Source organism: Tetrao urogallus (assembly GCF_951394365.1).
Source record: "Tetrao urogallus genome assembly, chromosome: 7".
In the NCBI taxonomy this organism is placed as follows: domain Eukaryota; kingdom Metazoa; phylum Chordata; class Aves; order Galliformes; family Phasianidae; genus Tetrao; species Tetrao urogallus.
The window spans coordinates 33,933,844-33,951,892 of NC_136820.1; the positions used below are offsets into that span (position 1 = coordinate 33,933,844).

The 18,049-nt window shown below is 43.1% G+C and overlaps 1 protein-coding gene across 1 annotated transcript in view; it reads right to left on the bottom strand.

Annotated features, from left to right (window-relative positions):
* DNAJC1 (DnaJ heat shock protein family (Hsp40) member C1) overlaps window positions 1–15,704 on the bottom strand; it is a gene marked incomplete at both ends in the record, with an annotated part of 94,210 nt that extends 78,506 nt beyond the window's left edge. The window contains one exon of the mRNA XM_079538011.1: window positions 15,564–15,704. Coding sequence (XP_079394137.1) covers window positions 15,564–15,704 — 141 coding nt within the window. The remainder of the gene's footprint in view (window positions 1–15,563) is intronic.
* Window positions 15,705–18,049: the final 2,345 nt, after the last annotated feature.

Genomic DNA, 18,049 nt, shown 5'->3' on the forward strand with positions numbered 1-18,049 from the left:
TCAACAGAACAAGAACAATCCCACTAATGATTAAGATATTTAGTAAACGTGCAGTCCTCATTTGGTTTTCCACTCCTTTCTATGATTAGTAACAGTCTGCACTTCCACAAAACTCAACCAGCCAACTTCTTCCTCCAGTATTCAAGCAAAAACCATAACTGCAAAATATCAGCAACGTGGATTTTAAATGAATGACTTCCATCAATTCGCTTCCTATTATCTGTATGGATGTTTTTGATACTCATTCAAAATCACTTACATGTCAAAGACACTGCATGAAATTGAAACCTTAACTAATGCCAAGGTTTGACCCAGGATCCAAAATAAATCTGCATGTACAGACCCTTGTACCTACACAAAGCACCAATTACTTCAAATAAGGTTTTGTCTGTGTACTGGAGTCCACCCATGTGGAGCCAATTACTATAGCGGGGCCATTATATGGTTCATTTCCCCATACCAGCTTGGCAAGAGGTGTACATGGGTGTAGGAAGTGCGAAAGAGCCTTCGCTAATAAGGCGCCTCAAACACACATACACACATTGCAGTATCTGATGTTACAGCACACACTTCTTCACTGCGACTGCACCGTGCACGCAGGAAATACTGCAGGGCAGTTTGTAATTTGAACACTACTTTTTGCGTTTCACTTTCTGGCCCAACAGTAAAATAAATAAATACACAGATAAACAATCAAACTAACCTTACAAAAAAAAAAAAACCAACAAATGTCTTGAATAATTACTCCAATACTTAATCTGCAGAGCATATTTCTACCAATACCCAAATATTCCAAAGAACGTGGAGAGACAGCAGGATTTGAAGAGTGAGAGAAATATCAGAATTTCATGCTCTTCCAGAAGGACAGTATGTTTATAATAACAGAAGCACTGATATTACTTATTGATCATGTCTGGTATCATTCCATTCCTAAAGGGGAAAGTTGCTGTTTGAAATAATTATTACAAATAGGAACAAATCTCAAGTATAAAAATCTCTTCCCCACTGGAAGAACTGAAGCTCCATCTAGAGGCATTTCTTCCTCTACTGTCATTTGTGGTATATGCAATATCACCTAGAAATGTGAACAATATTAAATGTCAGAGGCTTCCTTTGTACCTCCTCTTTTGTTATTCATATTGGGTCTTGCCCTGAACCTTTGCCTGGCAACACTAGCTCCTTCACTGCCATCAAGTGGTAAGAAGCCAAAACTGAGCTTAAACATGTAAAATCTCAATAATCAGATTACACGATCACTACAGCACAGAGACAACCATAAATACAGAGTACTGAAAAGCTTTATGGTGTGCATCACTGAAGTTCTGGTACCTCTGCTCTACAGCATACAGAAGCCTCAGCAATTTCAGTATTATTTCCAAATATCTTCTGTGGATTCCATTTTTGTCTTGAATTGCACATAATAAAGATCTATGTCCATGTTCCTCATCATTATATTTAGAACAAGAAGGTCTCACTGTAAAAAGAAATTTTAAGCAATAACATATGTCATACTTTACATTGGAAAAATACCAAATCTGGCTATGAGAAGGAAGACCGCAATATAATTAGAGGGAATAGCACAACCATCTTCCCAGCCTCAGCGCTGTCTACTGGCAGTATCTCAAAAGAAAGGGCAAAACGGCAGCAGCACACCGCTCCAGCAGTGTCTCCTGCAGCAAGTATGCAGCTATGGAGCCTCTCTGTGCTCCACAGCTGACATCAACTGCTGACAGTCGCTGCGTTGGAAGTCTCAGTGCTCCACAATCAACAGCGTCCTGCAGGGAAACGGACACGGACCGCACCAGAAAACTGGGAGGGTTTGTCCAAATGAAATAAATAAGAAACAGAGCTAATAAAGCAACAGCAGAACGTAGCCATACTTAAAGAGCTTGATAACTTCTGTATCAGCCTGTGGGTGACTTAGGTCATGGCTACTCCCGCAGTCACCCATCACTGTTTGAAATTACGGCAGTCCCACAAGGACTTCTCACCACTAGAAATATCTCTGAAAAAAACTTCCTAGCCTACAGGCTCTCCTTCTCCTAAAGGAGAGCCTCCTTTCGTTGCCTCTCCCTATATGCTGTCCCACACACTGCCTTATTTCACTGGACTTTCCCTCCAGCAGTTAGCCAACTGGCCATGCTGTACATGACAAAAGCTGACAGACAAAGACTGCTTCGGGTTGTCCTATTAGAGAGGACTGTGGCTGGCATACACAACAGAGCTTAACAATGTAATCTCTGCTACAGAAATGTAAAAACGGATAAAGCAATATTTACTTGACTAAAATATACTGAAAAAAAATATATTCTCTATACTGGAGGTATTTTATCCTTACCTGTACTTCCTTAGGGCAGAGAGAACTACTGACACACTCCCCTCAGACAGTGTACCTTGCAGGGCTCAGACAAACCCTTGCTGTGCAAGAATCAGGCCAGCTCTACCAAGGGCCACTCGCACGGAGCGGTCTGCCACAGCTATGCCATGGGGAAAGCAGCCCCCAGGGACCCCATTATCCATGTGGAAAAGGGTGAGCTAAATATGTGGCCTGCATGCTGGCTTGGCCCAGGAGCCCAGCTGCACAGTGATGCTGCTGACATTACTGCAATCCTCAGTCCCAGCTATGAAAAACTCTCTTTCCAAATAACCTTTGGTACAACACCTATATATCAAAGCTGGGACCACATCAAATATTTGTTCAAGAATGGCTGTGGAAAGCCACAAAAAATAAAAAGTAAAAAATAAAAAATAAAAATAAAAAATAAAAATAAAAAAATAAAATTACAAAACCTGGGGTAATTATTTCATCTGCAGTGATGAGAAGGAAGGATAGGACTGTCACTGACATGGAGAAGAGAAAAAGGATCTTCAATAAATAACACAAATTAAGACAAAAAAAAAAGGAAAAATATATGAGATTTGAAAAAACAAACAAACAAACAACAGTATAAAAATGGGAACATAGAGGAGAAAGATTGTTGCATGCAGCCTAAAGCCACAGGCAGCATGAAGCTTGGGCAACGCAAACCACCTGCTGCTTGGCAATTTGGTCTCAAGGCTCAACTGAAAAGCCAACACCAATTTCAGACAGAAACTTTAGTTACAGAAAGTACGAAGATTAGACAAAGGGTCTGTGCGAAGTAATTAAAATGTAAGTCAACCAGGGGGCATACAACCACTTTAGCTCCTGAGCTGGAAGAAAGGACTGAATTTATGATGGGCAGTGAAAGCCACAGTAAAACATGACGGCTGCAGGAATACATTTAAAAACCAACAAACCAACCACACAGTCAAGAGGAAAGATGACCTCCAAGATCAAGAGTGACAAACAGAAGGCACTGGAGACTTAAAAAATACCAATGAAAATAAAAATCCTTAAGTTTTTCTTCCTGAATGACACAGTGCTTACGCTAATTGCAGATCTCTCAAAAGGATGTACGCACTGAATACAACGATAGGAAAAAGTACCCAGAGACAGCATGCTCTACCAGTTACGGTATCTCTGATTGACAGCTGTAGTTCTCAATGATGGAATGGGAGAAAAAAAATAGGAATGAGAAGACAAGGCACAGTATATATGCAAGCAGGACTGAGAGTACTATCAGACTGTTCACTGTTTCTACCTCTGAAAAACACAATAGAAGGAAAAAGAAAAATCTAGCGCAAAAGCCACGGAACTTGTCTTCAAAGATGAGAAGCTCCAGGGGGTTGCATGGACAGCCACCATGAAATGCAACGCAGGAGGCTCCTGAGGTATTTACAAAGCCTTGACAACACAGTATCAGCTGGTTAGGCAATGCTCAGCTCTGGCCATCAGGACCACATCCACTGTACGCACTGAAAACCAGCACCCGCAGCCCCAGCAACAGTCTGTCTTGGTGGACAGTAAAGGTTAGGCACAGCAAAAGAGAAAACATCTAGATAACTGTCTCATTTTCTATCACTATTCTGGGATTGAGAATTTGAAATGAGGAATTTAATTTGGAGGATGAGGAGAAAAAAAAATTGAAATTCTGTGACATCCAGTGAAGACTAAAGCTTTTGGCAAGTACTGGATCACTCTAGAAAGCGCAGGCGTGGTGGGCAGGTCTAAGCTGATCTCTAAGAAGTCTAGAGAGGAAGGAAGGAACTGTGCTTTCTGGCCATGGCATCAATCTGTTGAGATGCAGCCAACTGGCACGTAGGGCCCTCATCCATTGCTCCTGACAGCAGACAGGATAACCAGCACCTGGTAACAATGGGATACCAAAAATTCATTGAAACTTCAGAAGCTATGCGAACACATCTGACATAATTCAGAAGTGAAGAAACTCAAGTTTTGCAGCCTTCTGTTTTCTTTAGGACAGAATGTGAGACGATATCATACTCCCAACTAAATATCAGATTTTCTTTTTTGAAAAGTACTTTATTTCTTTTCGTTGTTAAAGAGTTGATCTTTAAAGGATAGCAAACACGAAGAAGATGAATGAAATTCTGTCTTAGAAAGAAAACAAGGCATCTGTATTCAAAGTTAAGCAATGTTTATATTCACAAATGAGAAGCTGACAAGCTACAGTGCAAAATGGCGATCAGTGAGAGAGCACTTTAAAACAAAAAGCTGCCCAACTGATGTTCTATTGCTTATTTCTATTCTATTTCTTATTTTCAGGAACAAATTAAAACAAATACGAAGAAATATTTCGCCCTGCGATCTTTAAAACATCATGGTTCAGGATCAAAGCCTCCTTATTATTAAGGCAGGATTTTTACTTCAAGTGTATTTCTCTCTAAATCTATCCCTTTTATAGGGAGAATGCAGCATTACTCAAACTTTTTGTATTTAAATACGCTTGACCCCAGCTTACAATTTCAAAACCTGATGGAATTCAACATTGTAGTCTTACCACAAAATTGAGATAAAGCTAATGCATGTGTGATAAAGATCAGCTGCAATACTAAATAATGTTTAATTGCACTTACACATTTCAATTTGCTGTCACACTGTGACAAATTGGAGCCTGCTAAGGACATTCCTAGGTCTAACTATTATCATAGCTCAAACTAGAGAACATTCACCATCAACCCCTCTCCTCTGAATCTGTCTGACCTTAAGGCCATTTGAACTCTGCACCGAATACGTAGCACCTACAAAACTGGACTTCCCACAAAATGTGGCCCAATTTAGTCTTTCATTACCCAATACTAATTATTGTTCTTTAGGGTTCTCAAACAATCTCTCAGTGCACCAAAGCAGATGATAACAAAGAGCCAAGTCTCCCCCAGATTTGCATCTCTTGATATTAGTCAAGGTAAACTAACAAGAACAGAATGGAAGCAAAGGGCAGGACTACATCCAGGGTGTAATTATTTTAGTTAATACCAGCAAGATGAGTTTATCCTACGTTATAATCAACTCCCTGAACAATACACTGTTTAACCCTTTTTGGCAGAAAGAGAAAACTGACTGTTTACTGCAGAACTGTCCAAAACCCCTGAAATACTTTACCCAGTACATCTGTTAGCTTCAATACGTTAACTTAAAGTTCATGCACTTCAACCAATTGCCTGGAGCAAGGCTTATCTTGGTAAGTATTAAAAACTTGCAGAAATGGTAGTACACCATAAAATTGTCTTGTGCCTTTTTCTAAAACAGTTCAGAGGTTGCATTTGATAAAAAACACAAAAATTGACGCTTTCACAGTGATTTGTAACATCAAAAAATAAAAGTAAAATCAAGTTCTTACTTAAGCCAGCAACAACAAGCAACAACACTGCTAGTAAGTGTCAGTATCACAGTTAGTAGAAACTGAGTAAAGTAAGTAATCTCATTGCATCCAAACAGATAAAGTTCAGCATACCACAATAAGGAGCTTGCTGAGGACTAAGTTGATAAAACCACAGAATTAGCCAAGTATAAAGGTACCATCACTGAAAAGGGAGTGGGGAGGAGAACAACTCTACGCAATCCTGAAACTAAACATTACAAAGCCAAGGCCTCCTTTTACCTTCTAAAAAGAGGGCTACTGTCCAAGACTGATGTTAGAGAGGCAGTGCTAGTTACTGAAGCTAAGAAAATTAACAGAAACAGATGATATCTTTTGGGAGTCCTTCAGAATACCTTAGTTAAAGGCCTGTGTCTCTGAGAGAAAACGCTTAATCACGGATGAGTATCAGCAGAACAAGAAAACCACACATTCTTCAAGTGAACAATGACTGAACCAGCACTTTGGTGGCTTACATGCCAGTTCCCATAGAATCAGTTGAATACATAGCCAAAAAAACTGTAGAGCCCTACAGAACCTTGCGCATACAACAGTGAAAGGATGGGGAGAAGGTCCAGTGGGCATGGGATGGACCAATTTTGAGAATGGTTCTGACAATGCTGCACACTACAGATCATCCAAGAAACTTACTTGCTTCAGGATGGGAGGAATTCATCTTAGAAATAGAAGATTAATGAACAGAATAGAAAAAGCAAGGCTCAATGGCCTTCAGGGTAGATATAAAGACAGCTGAAAGGTGTTCTGTTGGGGATGGGTGCTGGGATGGGCTGTACTCAATATGTTAAGTGATGACATGAAGAGGGGAGCACACAGTTAAATCTCCATAGGTGTCGTATTAATAGGAGTCCATAGGTGACGTATGCATTTTGGGTGGGCGCTAGTGAGGGAATGCCAGACTGAGTGCACTGGTTCCACTGGAAGTACAACTAAGCCATGCTTACAGAGCAGAACTTGGAGCTGGCAGCTCTACCTGTCTAGAAGGAAAGCGGGTTTTGTGTGCAGAATTAACACAGCTTTCTGGTTAAGCACCGAGTATTAACACAGCAGCCAGTAAGATTTACTAAACGGATTACAGCATGGAACTCTGTTCTGTGTATCTGAACCTGAACACAAGCCAGTTATATCCTGTACTTAAAAGTGAAGTATAGCTTACGTATGGAAGAGGTTTGTTCTCTCCTCACCACTGTAAACAGCAGAACACAACTGACTGACACCTTCCAGCTGCATTTCAACTGATACAGTCCAGCATTTGAGTTTTTTTGTTTTGAATGTTGCTTTGTTTGTTCGTAGGGTTGAAAAAGTACTGTAGTACAAAAAAGAACAAAAGGAACAAACAACAAACAACACACATTACAAACTCGCAAATATTTTGTTCTCAACAAACAGATAGGTTTGTATTGGTAAACTATTTTATTCAGAATTTTTAAACAACTTACAGAAGAGCTTGAGATTTTCTATTCCCACTGAAGAAAATTTTGAATAATTTGTAGAAATGAGAAGAAGCTCCTACACAGACTGATTTTTTTTTCTTTTTGCTGCAACATTACAATTAGACACAAGGCACAATAAAACAATTACTAATAAACTGTCACAAAGCTTTAAATGGCATACAGCTCTTTGCTCTGCTGTCGGAGCATATATGTTCCATATGATAACGCTATATGAATTAATCACTGACTATGAAGTGGTGATTATTAGTCTAAATCAGTTTGAAACACACTAAAACACTGATTAGGCTGCAAACTCCTTCATAAAATGTGCCAGGGCTAAGTGAGACATGGATGTGCACTAAGGGACATGCTTTTGTGGTGGACAGGTAGTGTTAAATGACAGCTGGACTTGATCTTAGGAGTCCCTTTCAATTTAATGATTCTACAATAACAATTACTGCCCCTTAAAGAAGGACTACTCATCTCAGTGCAGTAAGGCTACTCCACAGCTTTCTCATCTGCTTACCAGCACTGAATGCTTCTCCAACAAGCAAAAGCACTTCATGTTGAGACAGCAGCATTCCAGAATTATAGCCCATAGATAAAGCCAGACTCCATTAGTTCTTCCTTCACTCTTTAGTCAGAGAAAGACTGAAGAGTGACATTATTTCAGCAGCTTCTATGTGTCTTCTGATTTTTTTCCAGCACCAGATTAACACTGAGAAGAAAGAACTTCAGATTTAACAGAGATGAGAGACTACATTAATTCTCTTCTACTCTCATTCCACCACTCATCTGCTTGACACTAAGACAAGACGCTTCTAAGGCCTGGGAGCCAAGTCATTCAAGAAATTTACACCTAAGCAATCTGTTGGATGAGAGCCCAGTAACTTCCAACATCCTGCTACAAATCCTACTGTAAAGTGCTACGTTCAGACCACTGATTGCAGAACTGTATTGCTACATGCATTAGGATTGTTTACAAGTCGCTTTTATACAGAGCTGTAACATCCAAACAGGGCTGACAGTCAAGCAAACAGAACTGAGGGGAGAAAAAAACACCACAAAAAAGCAATCTCCTTGTAATTTATGAAAAAAATTTCAAGCTTCAAAGAATACACATATATACATACACACATACACACACATAACTGTTCAGGGATCCAACGCTGAAAGAACAAAAAAACCAAGCTTTTAACTGGCACACCATACTGCTACGTAAAAGCAAGAACACTCACAAATAAATCAAAAGCAAAACTGAAGGCTTTCAAATGCTGCATGAATTTCACAGTCCACTACAGGACCATGGAAAACAAGCAACAATTCAGGTATACGCTAATTTCAGGTATACACTAATTTCCTCCGTTTGTTTCTTTTCACATCAGACCTGTTCTCACAGAAGAAAACCCCTTTGTCATTGCTCACACTCCCATTCCCTCTGCTCAGCTGCGCGGCAGCATCGGTGCTCTTTGTTAGCAGCCGACAGTGTTAGGAGCATGGATTCATTCAAAGGACATTTTTAAATGCTGAATGATCGTTTAAAATTTGGCCAGGTACTGCAGTTGAATCACATATACCTCTAATCCCCCCCCCTTAAAAACTGTACTTTTCTCTAGAGTCAATCAGAAAAACATGTTCGCTGTTTTCACTGCAAAATGGCTCTGGTTTAGATGCCAACATAGGCACATACAGGAGAACTCCAGCAAAGGAGCAGAATTCAGAACAAGCATAAAACATTCTACAAGCAGCAGAGGCCTCCACAGGTTACCCTCAACAAGAAATAGGTTGTTCCCTTCAATGAATTGCTAATAAAATGCAGAACTTTGAGGAGCTAAACTAGCCTGTTTTTTATTCCTGCAATTTGAAAACCAAGTTATTATGGCTACACGCTAAAGGACAAGAAAAGCAGAAAGTACAGAGAGTTAGAGAAGCAGCTCCAACATTACTGCTATTGTAGACAAAATTAATAAGCAAATAAGCTCTCCTTACTTTATCCCCCTCACAGCACCCTGCATACTGTTAGCTCCCTTGGTTCCCAAGCACAGCGGTTTGCTGCTGTAATGCATCCGTTTCTCTACAGAGCCAAAAAGAAAATGAGTTGCCAGGGAAAGTCAAGAGTAAATGTTTAAAACTACCTCCAATGGTAAATTCTGAAACACTTTGGTGTCTTTAAGAAAGCAGCCAACAAGCAGCAATCAAAGCCAAAATAATAATAATAATACAACAGAACAGATTTCCTTCAGCAACATTCAAGCAGAAAGTTAGAAAACAATACAGCAAGTGCATTTACTGGAAACAACAAGTTCCATAAGCGTAGATGTCTGAATCAGTTTTATGTATTTCGATTGTGAACAACAAACATCAGAGAATGTTACTCACAAAACCATGTGAATGCACTCACAGAATGCATGGCATCAAGCAGCAGCAGCTTACCTGGGAGTTTAGTGCTGTTTAAACATTAATAAATACAAAACCCCATATCCTACATCATCCTCAATTACAAGTCTTAGCACAGTTGTCACAACTGGTTCTCTAGGGCAGTTCTTCCAAGTAGAAGTTATTTCTGACAGTCCAGAGCAATAGGGATGACGAAATATATCTTTCTTTTCTTCTTTTGGACACAGAATTCCAATTCCATGATGAAAAGTGCATTAAAGTTTAAGCCTTCCAAAGTCATTAGGCCTCCCTAATATAAATTTTGAACACAGAATAGAAAATAAGATAATCTTAACAGGTTTCTGAATCAAGAATCTGGCCCATTAGACATGTTTCATCTGCCCAACAATTTTCATTCAAGTACAGTAGTGAAACATCAAGCTGCCCCATGGCACATTGTGGCACAAGACTTGCAGAAGTCACAGTGCTGTCGTGCAAAGACAAATTAGTCTTACAAAACAAAGTAAGAAAACCCTAAAGTTCATAGTTTTGACATAATTATCACAAAAATTCACACCATAACTGTAGGAGTGTAAAGTTCTATCTTACTAGATCAAATACTTCCACTACTTGGAAGACTGAATCAATACTGCAAATTTAGGTTTGCTCTAAAACATGACTTTATTAATAGATTACTTTATTAACACCACAACCACATTTGTTATCCTTAAAAAGCATCAGGGAAGGGAACAGCCTTGAGTGATAGGAAAGAAACCAAAATAAATCTCAGGAGTGTGGTGCATCTTCTCACTAGAAAGAAGAAGCACACTGCTCAGTTTCTGGGCTGCCCCTCTTCATTCCCCTCCCCTGTCCTGCTGGTGTGCACCTTACAAGCATGGGGAGACAGAAGGCTGTGCAGATAGGCTGGTTTTGCTGAGGGATTGAGAGCATTCCTTGAATAGATACAACACTCTATCATGTGCCTGGTAATATGATAAAAGCCATGTAATTTGTCATGGGGCCCATTTCTGGTAAGGTTCTTAGAAACCAGTGCCAAGAGTGAAACACAAGCCATAGATGATAGTCTAAAAGTTGCATCTACCTCAATTTCTTAGCACATAAAGCTAACTTTTTTTATTGTTCCCACTGACTGTGCATCAGGAAGCACTCCAGGAGCAGATGACACGATTTCCCTTCAGCTAGAACTGGACTGTGAGATGCATACTAGGAGCACAACCAGCACACTTCAATACCAACAGGCATCAAGTCCACACGGCCAGTCTGGAATGAGTTCAACAACAGAACTCCCTGCTATGCAAACAGTACGGGCATCAGCTCCTTGGCAGCAGGCGGGCATTCTGCAGACACAGCTCTGCCAGACTGCACTGCTTGCTGAGGTAACACAGCTCCTCTGTTCCATGTCTTTGCAGGGCCTACAAGCCCAGCGCCACCAGCTCGTCTGGAGACACTGTGGCTTCCCACAGCCAAAGACACCCAAGGCCTCAGTCCCCACATCTAGCACTTTCTGGAGCCAGTTGCATACTTGCGGCTCACAGACGAGAGGACCACAGTTGGGTTCTATACTGTGCCTGTGCCACGCTGTCATTTAGCAGATCCACAGTCTGGGCAGCGACGTGGATACAACGCTTTCAGCTTTTCCAGTAAAGCCACAAGAATAATTTGGATTTGTCAAAATAAATTCAAAACAAATCTCACAAGAAAGATAAGAACATTAAAGAAAAGGCCTCTCAACATTTTAAGGGGTTATGCATTTATCTGTTGGCTGGCAAGTCACATGTTAGCTCTTCCTCAGGAATCTGAGGTGCCGGGGCCTTCCCTTCTGCATCAAAGGACGCTTGGAGGAGCACTGTTTGCTTTCACACTGGCCCTGCACACTTCCAATACAAATCTGCTCCCTTACCTGATTCCCAGCAGCCGCCATAGCCTTATTCAGAAATTCCTTGGTCCTAGCTAAGACAGAACACACTGCTCTGCACTGGCCAATCCTAGCAACACAGCTCATGTATTTTTAACATATCTTCATTGAATCAGCATGCTGCAGTATTGTTAACACAAACAAGCAACATTTCCCAAAAACTTTTTGATCAGAACTCTTGTACTGTAGAACTGTACCACAAACTTTCACAAGGTTTCAGAGGCCTGTAGTGCCTTCCTTACTGCAAGCCAAAACCAGTAAAGGAGAAGATAATTCCCTTGAAGCCATATAAACAGTTCTAATTAACAGCACACTTCAGCACGAAGTTGAGAGGCTCAGCTGACACCAAACTGATTCACCACAAGCATACCATATTTATGCAAGCACCGGCCAGCAAAAGCTGCAAGAGATGACAGAATTAACTTGATCTGTGCTTATAGCTCCATACAAGTTCATAGTTCCTCAGAATTCCTGGAATTCCTCCCAAAAAGTTGACATCATCTTTGTATGTTCTCATTCTCAGGTAACAAGGTGATTTTGTTACCAAGTCTGCACAGCCTCTGGTTAATTCAGCAGCTTCCTCTGAGTTTTAGTATGAATACTTCTCTGGTCCTCATCCTTTTGTCAGTGTGAAACTGGCCATGCTGAAGTGATTACTGAAGTGTTTATTATATCTGATCTGTCAAGAGTTTGATTCTCGTTTCCCCATTTGGACACAAATTCAGTAACCAAGTGGGAGACATGGAAATGTAAGCTTCTCTCTAACTCAAAGGTTAACTTGATCTCCACGTTTTACTAGGTCAAATTTCTTTACAAGGGTAACATTTTAAATGTGCCACTCAAGTAAATCACATCATCGATTTTAGAACAACTGAAGAAATACGAAGGTGAAACAACTCAAGAATTGTTCAAAACAGAGGTAATAAAAGCGTTACAATTTAACTCTTTGCTATATATTATGTTATTATTAGATACAGTGGCTTAACAGATAGACTGAGTCCTTGTATAATAATCAGATACTTCATAATCCAGGTACTCAGCCTGGGGCCTGGCCAAGTGCCTTCTCCAGATGTTCCTTCCAACTTCACCATCCTTTGAGCACCTGTAGATTTCTCAGCCAAACTCAGCTTGAGGTCAAGCACTAACAGAAGTTATTGGAATAACTGAGACAGTTAAAGCCTTACTCTTCCTCTGTCACTCCACTTTCAGAATAAAAATTATTTTCATCCGATGATCTTCCATCTCAGCCACCGATGTTGGAAAACACACCAGCAGCATTTGGACCTAACGCTGTCAATGCTGGATAGCGGTTACCCATCAATGCCGTGAGGCTTCCACTTAATTTGGCAACATGCAGAACTCTTAGTTCAGTGAGCAGAGACTTGCAACAGAAGTCATTACTTCTCTTCAATTCCAGAGGAAAATCCAGCAGCCAGAGGCAAGAGAGCTGCAGTGCTTTCCTTACCTTGTCAGATGAGGTCAACATCAGCTTCAGACACAGCATGGGATGTGTAAGACATGAAGTACAAGAAATGCCAGCACCACAATTCCCCTATCAAGAGCTAAACTGCTTTAATGCCTTACAGATGTATTAGAGTCATTCCTTAAATTTTCTTCCGAGCCAGAAGGTGACACATCTAGAGAAATGCAGCACCCTGATACACTGCTATTAGTAAGCATGGTCCAATATCTGCAACTTAGACACAGAGTTTATATGCTGCTTAGAGCCTCCCTCTCCCATGAATGCATGAAGGTAGAAAGGATTACCAAGACAGTACAAGGCAAAGAACACAGAGGAGGAAATAATAATAAAATAATTGATGAATGAGAGATTATGAAACAATTCAAAGACCCAGTCACAAAGACTATATTCATAGTCTCTGTCCTCCCTGTGCTGAGTCCCAAGATGAACACCTGAGCGTATGGGAACACAGCCACCAACACCAGAACTACAAAATATTCAGGGTACCGTACCCAGTGGCATACCAACTCCTAACAGAGACACATAAAATAACCAGTAAGGTCCACTAAATCAGATTTAAAAAACAGCAGAGAACCTCAAGGAACACGCAGACAGCACACAGAGACATTATGGTAAAGGATGCTCTGTTTTAAGGCATCCAAGGCAGGATACCTAAGATTTGTGCGCTCCCAGACCCCACTACAGGACCAGCCACCTTCCCCATACCACAACTCCAAACACTGCAGTGTTCCAACACGTCAATGCAAAACAGAGCAGACAGAGCCTGGCTTCAAGTCCTTGTCTGAAGCACTGGGACCCAGCAGCACTGGAGAAGCAAGCAACAGGAGAAGAAGATAAAACTTGCAAGGACCTGTAAACCTATCCAGCTCCTTTCAGCACTCACCAATTTCTATCAAAGCTCAGCTTTGACAGGGCATACTCTATTACAGTAACCACAGGGGTATTCAACAACACCCACAAAACATAGTGTGTCATGAGCTCAGGATGCCATGACACACGGCCAAACAGCCCATTCTTGCGACTAACAAAACCACCCTTCAGTTCAGCTTGCACATTCACAACTTTTTTCCTGCTTACACACGGCAGGAGATTCAAGTTCTTCATTAAGATCTTCTACCATCTTATAAAGCCTGAGAAAAAGTGCAAAGTAGCAGAGAATCCTCTTACTAAAAGTAACGTTATATTTTGTCAATCTTACTGTGCCCGGTACCTTTTCAGCCCCTGACAAAATTCTGTATACCTACATTACCTAAACACTAAAAATGCCTTTCATAGAATCACAGAATCACTCGGGTTGGAAAAGACCTTAAAGATCGAGTCCAACCACGACCTAACCATACTACACTAACAACCCTCCACTAAATCATGTCCCTGAGCACCACATCCAAATGGTTTTTAAACACATCCAGGCTCCCCGGGGAGCCTATTCCAGTGCTTCACAACCCCTTCTGTAAAGGAGTTTTTCCTGATATCCAACCTAAACTTACCCTGGCACAGCTTAAGCCCATTTCCCCTCATCCTGTCACCTGTCACCAGTCAGAAATTAAACCCCACATTTTTAGGCCCATGAAAGCAAGCCTTGTGCAGCAATGTTTGCCGTGCCATACAAACGATGATATTCCACAGTATTTAATGCCAGATGCTTAAGAAGAAGAAAGAGATGGAAGTGACTGCATCTCCTGACAACCACAGCTGACAGCTCCCAGAACACGACCCCTACATGATGCAAACCCCACCCTCTCCTTGCAGGCACAGCCCTGAAGAAACACACCTGAAGACACCGTTATTTTCCTCAATAACTACAAGGACTGCATCAGACCGGGCCTAAGCTGCCAAGGAAGCTGTTTGACCAGCAGCGTCACTCACAAGATACAGAGATATAGGTGAGATACCAGGCACGAAATGCCTCTTGGGGACCGGTGAAGTAACGTTCTAAAGAATCCCTATTTAACTCTTGAGGAGATGCATGCTGACTGAAGGACAGGTCACTGCGGTGAGATCCAGTGAGATGCACACAGAGAGGAGCGCCCAGAAGATGAGGGAGGGCATCAAGTGAGGTCCAAGACAAAGGACACGACTTGGGGATGTCAAGGGGCAGCAAAACTGGGAAACCCGGGATAGGAATGCTGGAACAGGCGTTCCTGTCGAGACCGCTTGAGCATGGAAACTAACTGGAGGAACGAGCCGCCACCAAGGGAAAGGGCCGCAACCCTCCGCAGGGACCCGTGAAGAAAAGCGGGAGCTGCAGCCCGTGACGATGCGCAGCGTCAGAGAAGCGGCAGCCGTGCAGAGCGGCGAGAAGCGAGGAACGGCGGTGCGCAGGGTGCGCGGAGCCGGGAGTCCGAGAGCCGGCCGGCCCGCAGGCACGAGCGGCGGCGGAGCAACAGGCGGCGCGGGCACGGCTGGGGCGGCCGGAGGCGACGGGGCCGGGCCGGGCAGCGGCGCGCCGTGACAGCGCCGGAGGCGGCGCGGGAGTCCGGAGCGGACGGTGGGGGAGGGGAGCCGGCCGCGTTCGAGCCGCGCGGAGCGCCCGGGTCGCGCTCCAGGAGCGCTACGGGCCGCGGGGCCGCGCTCACCTGCTGCACCCCCAGGAAGTCGTAGAAGTTGCGCGGCACCTCCTCCACCAGGTCGAACAGCTCAAGGTCGCCGCTGTCCCAGGCGCGGCCGCGGGGCGCGAGCAGCACCAGCAGCGCCAGCCGCAGCAGCGGGCAGCCCATGGCCCCGGCGCGGACGTGGCCGGGCGGGCGCAGCTGAGGCGGCGCGGCGCCGGCAGCCGCTGGGCGCCGAGGAAAGCGGGCGGGCTCGGCCCCGTCGGGAGCGCCTCGCCCGGGCCAATCGCCGCCTCGGCTGCGCCTGACGTCGGCTGCCCCGGCAACGGAGGTGCTGGCGCAGGCCAGGCGGTGGGGGCTGGGCATCGCGGCCCTTCCCCCTCCCCTTCCTGCCTCGGCCTCTTTCCTCCTCCTATTTCTGTTTCTCCGGCGGGCCCGCGAGAAGCAGAGCGCGCTGCCGCGGTGGGAGCCGAGAGGCGGGAGAGCGCGGTGCCTCCTCGGCCCGCCGCCCCTCGGGGCGTTGCGCTGCGCTGCGCGTCCGCGGGCCGGGTCCGAGCCCTCGGTGCGTGCGTCTTCCGCGCCCCGAAATCGCTGCAGTGCACGCTGCTAGCGGCCGCCCCTCCCCCCTCCGGGCTTCTCGTGCTTTCCTTGCTTAAACTGATCGTGGACGAGGGCTTCGTAGCTCTGCGATGGCCGTTGGCCGCGTTGAATGTCTTGTTCCGTTATCGCACGCACAGGCAGACTTCTCAGGACACGCGTATTCCCCTCAAATCCAGGCCTCCTTCATGACCAGTTGAGAAAAGGCACCAGTTTCAGTCATCCTGGAAACATCTTCGGTTTTCTGAATCAAGTTCAGGAAATACTCTTCTGGTTTACAGAAACCCTAACTGCAAATCTGACCATTGTCTAAACTCACGCAAGAAGAGAAGGGCACCACCTAAACCTCTATATGGTGTAGCACTGCTCTGAGCACTCTGGGAATAGTGAGGCAGCTTTAGAAATACAGCCTGCCTAACTCAGAATAAGGGCTTGAATCTGTGGAACCATAGAAAATATATATGCTCACATCCTATTGTATGTATCATAACCATACCATATTCTCTGACTATCATTTTCCAACCCGTACAGTCTCAAACATTGTCTTCTATTGAAACCATTCCCCTTTGAATAAACTACTTAAATATTAATTAGATTGATATTTAAACTAGTTGTTTCCATATCCCATATGCACGCCCTCTGGGCTGTTAGCATCATGATTCTGCCTGCGGCTCTGTTTTCTGAAGTGACACCTAAACCTGCTTGCCAGGAAACAATAATTTAACCAACATCCGATGGAGGCTCTTTTTTAAATTCACTCCTCTTGAAAAGGAGCACTTAACTGTTAATTCTGACCATCTTAAAAAAATGCTTCTTTCAACTAATCACAGAGCCAAAAAAACAGTCCTTTTGCAGAGAATCACGGAGTCATGAGAAAGTCATGGGCAAATTAATTTACTAGTTGTTTTGCTTTGCAGGAGTAACTGAATCTGTTGTTGATTGATTTCTTTCCTGTTAATTATTTTCCTCATCTGCTCATTTTTTGCACACCACAACATAGCTTAAATTCCCTTTGCTGCATAGTTTGCCTATGTTCTTCTTGCTTTCAAGCCTCAAGTTTTATTGCACGAAAATACTGGCTTTTGCTTAAAAAGGTTATCCTGAGGATGTAGCACAAAGCTTAAAGATGCAAAGTACCTCTGAAACCGACAAATGAAGAGCACAAAGTGGTATGTTTTTTAAATGAGGTTAAAGATATTTTTTTTAATGTGAGATGAACAATACTCCATACCCTTAGTATTTTCTTTCTAAACTCTCCTTCCTTTCTGCTCCATTCTCTACCTCCATTAGCTGCATTTTGCCTGATAAGCTTCTAAGCCTCCTCAGTGAAGCGTATCTGGTACGATACTTGAAGTACCACCATATTGGTGTCAGTCTCTCCTCATTTTTCTGTTTTCTTGTTTCAGCCATAAGTGGTCAGTTTTGTCTCGATGACTCACTGGGACCTTCCCCCTTCTCCAGAACTTCAATTAATCCAAGTCACACCAGACTTCCACAACACAAACTGATGTGGTTAAATTAGAAGTCAGTTCTCTCTCCTGGTTTCAAAGAGAGGCTTGAAATGCCAAGCAACATACACCAATTCAGCAATAGTTGCCTTCTCTGCAAGCCTAAAACAACGTATGTCAGAAATTTCCAGTGACATGGGCCAAGACTTCCAAGTGCAATGACCAAGCTAAATCTTGGTATTGTGAACTGACACATGTAGGCAAGAATGTAGAAAATTACATACAACTTTTTCATTGTGGTCCCAAACTATTCATGCTGGGAAGTATTATTATGTTTTTTTCCCAATACATATCTGACATTTAAATGGCTGGAGGATCAGAAGAAGGTTTGTTGTTGCATACCATGTTCTGCATGCAGTCTTCCCAGCTAGGCAGCTTCTTTGTTTTAACAATGCTGGGAGCTGTGGA